Source organism: Amblyomma americanum, chromosome 1 (assembly GCF_052857255.1).
Source record: "Amblyomma americanum isolate KBUSLIRL-KWMA chromosome 1, ASM5285725v1, whole genome shotgun sequence".
Lineage (NCBI taxonomy): Eukaryota > Metazoa > Arthropoda > Arachnida > Ixodida > Ixodidae > Amblyomma > Amblyomma americanum.
Window position 1 is genome coordinate 96,798,286 of NC_135497.1, and position 7,499 is coordinate 96,805,784.

Sequence of the window (7,499 nt, forward strand, 5' to 3'; positions counted from 1 at the left end):
TTTTCTTTTCTTACCACCCTCAACCATCTCTGAGAGAAACTGAGTTGCTCAAATTCGAAATATCGTCTCATTTCTGCCACATGCAATCTACAAAAGTGGTAGTCACCGCCTGGTCATGGCCAATACCTCTTGTGAGTATGCGCGATTTTTATCAGGCCAACAACAACTGATATCTTTGCCTTCCTATTTTTAGCCGATCCTCTAGTGCTGGTACGGGCCATCTTTTGTAAGGGCAACAACAACAGCTACCCTGTATATCCTGGAGGCAGAACTTGTTGGAGGAACTCATCCAACAAGTTCGCCGGGCGGCCAAGGCCAGTCGAATCCTGAAATGAGCAAACTACCCACCGAGCTTAAGGGAAGTCCCGCCATACGATCCTAATAAAGTTTCTTCTCTCCCTTGTATTTTCCATCTGCCTCCTCCCATCATCATCATGTCCCGTCTTGACCCTCTTTTTTCTCCTCTTCCCGTTCCCCAGTGCAGAGTATTGTTGTTGTTGTTGTTGACCTCACACAATGGCACAAAAGGCGAAACCTTGCAGTAAGAGACGGCCAGATATTTATTTTTCAGGTAAGCCTCTTTCTCTTCTTTTCTACCTCTCGAGCACTGAGAAAAGAAAGTAAAAGCTGGACATGACGCGTGCCAGCGCGTTCGCCCCTGCAGCCAGGTGTGAGCACCCCGTCTGGCCGGATGATATCCGCAACGAGAAAAAGTTCGTATTGTACTGCGCATATGCTCTACACGGCATCTATTACGTGAACTGAAAGTCTTACATACGGGCTCAAAGGCACATTTACCTTGGGAGAAACAGCCTGTAGCGCTTTCTTAGGTGCTATCAAGTTGCCACGTGTAAACATAGGAAAACAGTTGAAGAAGAAGTTAGCGACGTTGCGGCGCAAGGCTACAGATACGTGGACCCCTGACCCAGGCTGGCAGTCGGCACCTTGGCAGCTGAGTCGCGGAGTGGCATCCATCATGCGCGAGATAGTCTACATCCAGACAGGCCAATGCGGAAACCAGATTGGAGCGAAGGTAAGCCGCCTCTTTCGCCTCGGGATATTTCGTGGCTGGAGCTGTCGCGACTTTCTTACGACCTCAGTGCCTGTTCCGAAGCGTTTTACGCTAGCGATTGCGTTGCGGCCTTAACACCGTGCTCTAGGATGTAGTTTCAGGCTACGGGTTTAAGTACTTAACTTGTAAAAAAGTCATGGCCGGTAGTAGCCACACTGCTTTTGTACTTAGTCGTGCCTTCTGTGCGTAGCACGTTGCGCCCCGGCGCAAGTGTAATCTCTGGATCTTGACCTTTGTTTTCGAGTTGACATTTTACTTGCCGCTCGCTATTTGAGTGTCTTGTTGGTTTATGTCACCTACCTGAGCCTTTATCGTCGTTCTTGGCGGAGAGGAGACATGTAGCAGTCTTAGGCCCACTGACTGCCTCAAAAGGGATCACGCGGAGGCCGGGGATACTTTAATGGGATTTTTTCCCGTATCGTCTAGGTTTTGCGCCTGACGCTATTCAATGGACTGAAGTGCTTTAGGCTCTGCCAGTTTTTCGCCATCAGGAACGCTGATGATTATGAGCCCCAGAATGCCACCTGAACCGGTTTCAGCTATGATGTTTGAGGTCTTTGGAGTTATTTCGTGTTAGAAGCGAATTCATGCCTCTAAATGTGCTTTGATAGTGGTCGCTGCTCACTGTGACACCATGATGAGTACCGATGTCTTTACACGTTTGCAGTTTTGGGAGGTCATTTCCGATGAGCACGGCATCGATCCAAGCGGAGCCTACTATGGTGATTCCGACCTCCAGTTGGAGCGCATCAATGTCTACTACAACGAGGCCCCCGGTACACGCCTTCCTGTATTTCGGTTGATAATTTCACTTTGGAACTTTCTCGTACCGTAGAGCGCGCTTTGCTCTTTAACGCTGTTAAACTGACCCCTGGCCTCTCAGCGGAGCATCTTGAGCGGCACGCCCTGGCGAGTTTTACACCGTAAAACCGATCGCGGATGATTTTGATTAGTCGCACTGAACGCGTCATGGCCTCTTCTGCTTGCGGCATGTTATGCCAGTGCAGTTGTTCAGGCCACATTTTTTCAGCACATCTAGGTTCACTTCGAACGTTCTTCATCAAAAACGATTTTTTTTTCTCACAAATCAGGATTGTTCACAATTCCGCTGACGGAGTCATGAATCATAACCTGGTCAGGTTTGACGATGACATACCGTTAGTCTCACCTCGACAAAGTTTCCCCGTGTTGTCGTGGGTGGGATAAAAGTTTTAACGCCATGTTTGCCAACAGTAACGTTGTTGTGCTTCAGTGGCTATGGCGTTCGGCTTTAGCGTCATCGTGGGATCGGATCTTGAGGCAGCGGCCGCATTTCGATGTAGGCTAAATGTTAAGACATGTGCTCGGTGATGTTATTGCACGTGAAACAGCCCCAAGTGGACCAAAGTAGTCCGTACGCCTGCATTACTGCCCCTCTGATAACCCAGTAGCGCCTTACCAATTATAATACTATGTACCGCATTAAACGTTTAGTAATAGAGAACAGAATGGCTTAAAGCAACGTTAATTGCAGTAACTATATTTTAATGCATTTAAATTATCCTAATCACATTGTAAGTGGTTTTGCTACTCCAACCAAATTTAATAAATATTGTTGAAGCTACTGTTTAAGGATTCGACGGGGGGGGGGGGGGGGAGGGGGTATAGGGCTATTATTGTGCTGCTTTTATCAGCTGTCACATCTTTATTGTTAGCAGTATCTCTTTTCTTTGCTTCTTTTGCTTATTTCTTTGTGATGCACGCATGGCTTGTAACCACACAAACGTACTTTTGTTGCACCTAAGTGATATTTATTTTTTGTTTGAGGAGATAAATACGTGCCTCGGGCCATCCTGGTTGACCTGGAGCCGGGAACCATGGAGGCCGTCCGCTCGGGACCCTTCGGACAACTATTCCGGCCGGACAACTTCGTGTTCGGTAAGAAGTTGCTCGTCATTTCCTGAGCAACATATTTAATTTTGCACCATTCCATCTTAAAGCACACTAAATCAGCACACTCACAAGAGCGCACGATATAGACTAAACTTTAATGCGCAGAACTGGCTAAAATTTGTGCCCATATCTCTGTACGCACTGCGTACCCTTGTTGAGTTCAATCCAGTCCAAGTGCCAGTCAGTTTCATGCAGCCACGAAATCAAGTGCCTTTGAGTTGAATATGCAGTCATTTTTATAAGTTCCGTTAGAAGGGTCCCCAAGACTCACGCGTAAGCTTGAAGGTTCAACACGACTTTAATGTGCAGCGAAACGGGCGTAAGTACGAGAGTGGCAATATATGTGCTTTTTCCAAATTAAGATTCTATCCGCAGTTGGTACACCGCAGAACACAACGCCCCACATCACTCCAGCAAAACGGGTATGTGACATATTAATTAATGACTGGATGTAGTCCTCAGCGGAAGAAATCTGGCAGAGTGCAAAAAAAATTAGGGCAGCGATAAAAGATGGGTCCTGCAGAGAGCCTCCTTCTGTCCTCGTCTTGTCTGCCACATAGCTCTTTTACCAGAGTGACTTAGTGCCGAGATTGAGTTCTGAAGGCCGAGTGAAACATAGCCATCACTTGTTATAGTATTTACATGCCTGAAAACTAATTAAATTAATTCACACGTAACAGCATCCTAATATTATCCAAACTTAACTTTACGTATGAAATGCGGTGTTTATCCCCCTATTGGCTACGGCCATCAGGCCACTTAAGTCAATTTTTGTTGCCTTTCGGGCTGCTGTGTGAAGTGTGTTTGGATAGTGGCTTTCCTTTATTGCATATTCCAGTACTGATTTTCTTCAGGATACAGTTTGTGCAAGTATACGCCTTTCACGACCTGCCCCTTCAGGTCAGAGTGGTGCTGGCAACAACTGGGCCAAGGGCCACTACACCGAGGGTGCTGAACTGGTGGACTCGGTGCTCGACATTGTGCGCAAGGAGGCGGAATCCTGCGACTGCATGCAGGGATTCCAGCTGACCCACTCCCTGGGCGGTGGTACTGGATCTGGCATGGGCACACTGCTCATCTCGAAGATCCGTGAAGAGTACCCCGATCGCATCATGAACACCTACAGTATAGTGCCCTCTCCAAAGGTGTGTGACATTATCTGCAGGACCCAATTTCATCATCTTTGAAACAAATCAAACATGACATTTCGGCCTTGCTTTATAAGGCGTCTTCCTTGAAATTTGATTAGTCGTTATGCACAAAGTTCTCATTCTCTTCCTGCGGCTACCTCTAGGTTTCGGACACTGTCGTCGAGCCCTACAATGCTACTTTGTCGTTGCATCAGCTTGTGGAGAACACCGACGAGACCTTCTGCATCGACAACGAAGCACTCTACGACATCTGCTTCCGGACGCTGAAGCTCACGACTCCCACCTACGGAGACCTTAACCACTTGGTTTCTGCAACGATGTCGGGTGTGACCACATGCCTGAGGTATGTATTTCGCAGCTTCGTTCAAGGGGTCACTTAAGCGCCTCATGCATGTTCATAAAGAGCCCAAAGAGGTCGACACCATCCGCCGAATTGCTAGTTCCGACGGCAGTGATCGGTTCATTATGGAACATGCACTGCAAAGACTGCGGTCGCCAAGGTCTTTTACAAAATATTTAGAGTAATACACTACAGCTAATCTCCATGTATAAAGTGCATGTGGTGGCAATATTTTCAGAAAATACAATGACGAGCAAGAAAGCAAATAAAAGCACCCTCACCGTCCGCATAAAAACTAACAAACACCGCACCTGCTATAGCCAGCCAAGCAGCTGCTCAAGGAAGCTTTGAAAATCACTTCAAGGAAAGTGAATTCGGCAGCGGCAGCAATAACGAGAAGGCGGCTGTCGTCGGGATTAATGGAGCGGCGCCTAATCTACGGCATGCGATTGCACACATTGGGAATAAAATGGCCGTGTTTAACCACTCTACCTCAGAAAACTCATGAGGCGAAAAGGTAAATTAAGGCCTCGCGCTGTAAATGATGAAAAACTACTCTGTTCAAAAAGCAAACATCTCCAATCTCTTCAAAATAATTTAGCTGTGTGTCACTGGAGAATGCTTTTTGAACTGTTTCTCCTTTATAAAGCGCACATTTATCTCGTTCAGCTCGTTAATCCTAGCGTACAGGGCCTCCATATAAAGCCTCACGTACAGTGAAATCAGTTATACCCGTTTTCTCTTCGGGAAAATGGAATACAAATTCCCACGTTTTGGTATGGAAGTTTTTCTTCGATAAATAGTGGCACTTCCTGAGGACGTTGGGAGCAGAGTACCACATTAGCCTGCTGAGCAGTCAGTATGGAATGAATACTGGTTGCCATTGTTGGGGGATTGTGTTTTAGGGCCTGGAGAACGATCACATAATTTTAAAGTGCCACGACAACCGGCAGACCGGTGAAGTTAATAGCCATCGATGTTCTCCTAATGTAGTAATTTGTATAACCTTTGAAGCTGGATACGAAGCAGTGACCACGTGAAGAATCCATTTTTATTTTTTGTGATTTTGCCAATGAATCGAAACCAGCAACAGAAGAAATCATGTTATCTTACTGGAGCTGCTTTGTTTCTCCGCCGTTGTAATTTGAGGCAAATAACAGGCATGCAGTTTTACTGTTCTCTAGAACAGTCTGGCAAAGTGTAAACTATGTAACGTCTGAAATTTCCATGAGTTCGTTCTTTCATTGGGCTTCGTTGTCTGCACTGGCGTGAAGAGAACTGAATTTCAAATCTGATGACCCGATATTCAAAAGCTTTGAATGAACAGCGGCAACAATCGCGACATTCTACAAGATGCCTCCACTGACCGTTGTAGCTGCTCCATAATCTTACCACAATCTTGTTCTGACTGCTCCCAAACAAGAGCGCCCGACATACCTCTGTAAATTCTCTCTCCCCTTGTGAATTAAGCGGGCTTCTAATCAAGCACCGTCCCATTCCTCACAGATTTCCTGGGCAGCTGAATGCTGATCTTCGCAAGCTGGCCGTTAACATGGTGCCCTTCCCTCGCCTCCACTTCTTCCTGACTGGCTTTGCTCCACTCACGTCCCGCGGCTGCCAGGAGTACCGGGCTCTGACTGTGCCGGAGCTGACGCAACAGATGTTCGATGCCAAAAACATGATGGCTGCTTGCGACCCCCGCCACGGTCGTTACCTGACAGTTGCTGCAGTCTTCAGAGGCCGAATGAGCATGCGGGAAGTTGATGACCAGATGCTCAACATCCAGAGCAAGGACTCGAGTTACTTCGTTGAATGGATCCCGAACAACGTAAAGACAGCTGTCTGTGACATACCGCCTCGAGGTCTGAAGATGTCTGCTACTTTCATTGCGAACAGCACAGCCATTCAAGAGCTTTTCAAGCGGATCTCCGAGCAGTTTACAGGTGACCATCGTGTTGAAAGTGCTTCTTAAAAGCACATGCTTTCATTGTAGCTGCCCATTGCTGTCGATTTTCTGGAACAGCGCATTTTCGGGGACAGTTCTAGGAGTGCGACCCCGCCTGCTTGATATATTATTTTTTTTGCAGCTATGTTCCGCCGCAAGGCCTTTCTGCACTGGTACACCGGAGAGGGCATGGACGAGTTGGAGTTCACCGAGGCAGAGTCCGACTTGAACGAACTGGTGTCAGAATACCAACAGTACCAGGAGGCGACAGCTGAGGACGAGGGGGAATTCGAGTAGACCCAGGCAGAGGCCTAGTTTTTTGTGTGCACTGCTTTTTTCTTTCGCTTTACAATAAAGTGTTTGTTTGTCATGGATCCTTTTTTTTGAGCCAGGTGCTTGTGCACTTCAGTATGTCGTAGGCCCGGACTGCGTCACAAGGATGGTCACGCAAAGCAGCTAAACCTTACTGTATTGCAATGTGCGCACATCTGTAAATAGCCGTGTGACCGGCGTTTTCGGCATTTTGACGAAACTCTAAAATCTGTTAAAATCTTCTCATCGAACCACTTTTAGAGCGAACGCAAGGTGATCTTAAGGAAAACAAGTTTTGATGAGCTATTATTGGTCTCGGATACCTCCTGTCTGATGATGTGGAAAATTCTCTGTGCTGTCGAAACTGATATGAGACGAGCCGGTTTTTAGAACATCGCTACGGAGAATACATTTTGCTTATTATTCTCAGTGTTATTTTACTAAGTTTTTTTGGCGTATTATCTAGCCATCATCTTTTGTCTCATATTTTTACGATTTTTAACAAAAATTTCAGTGACGGGATCTTCGTCAATACTAGGACGATCGAATCACTTTCCTTGAGAGGCTCTTCTACTTGAGGGAAGGAAAACACGTTGAGAAGACGCCGACAGGACATCAAGTAGCATTTGAGGCTGCTTCACTAATTCATTATTCAGCGATAGTCGAGCTCCTCGGGGCTGCTGAACCTGTAGTGATCGAACCATCTCGTCCTTCTGTGAACGGCATAGCCCTAACCCGGGACGCAGC

The 7,499-nt window shown here is 46.8% G+C and overlaps 1 protein-coding gene across 2 annotated transcripts; it reads left to right on the forward strand.

The window, feature by feature from the left end:
• Window positions 1-323: 323 nt before the first annotated feature.
• LOC144134089 (tubulin beta-4 chain-like) lies at window positions 324-6,810 on the forward strand. 2 transcript variants are annotated; one of them, XM_077667078.1, is made up of 7 exons: window positions 324-1,033; window positions 1,740-1,848; window positions 2,879-2,989; window positions 3,905-4,149; window positions 4,299-4,498; window positions 6,002-6,438; window positions 6,583-6,810. In XM_077667078.1, the coding sequence occupies exons 1-7, from the start codon at window positions 977-979 to the stop codon at window positions 6,735-6,737; spliced, it is 1,314 nt and encodes a 437-aa protein (XP_077523204.1). In that variant the 5' UTR covers window positions 324-976; the 3' UTR covers window positions 6,738-6,810. The 2 variants fall into 2 exon arrangements, with proteins under 2 accessions (XP_077523204.1, XP_077523210.1); XM_077667084.1 differs by having other exon boundaries at window positions 2,882-2,989.
• The last annotated feature ends 689 nt before the right edge of the window (window positions 6,811-7,499 follow it).

Bases quoted from the DNA above. Each gene is read 5' to 3' on its own strand.
- LOC144134089 (XM_077667078.1), top strand. From the start codon at position 977: ATGCGCGAGATAGTCTACATCCAGACAGGCCAATGCGGAAACCAGATT. The intron at 1,849-2,878 runs GTACACGCCTTC...TTTTTGTTTGAG, and splicing joins CTACTACAACGAGGCCCCCG to GAGATAAATACGTGCCTCGG. The intron at 6,439-6,582 runs GTGACCATCGTG...TTTTTTTTGCAG, and splicing joins GATCTCCGAGCAGTTTACAG to CTATGTTCCGCCGCAAGGCC.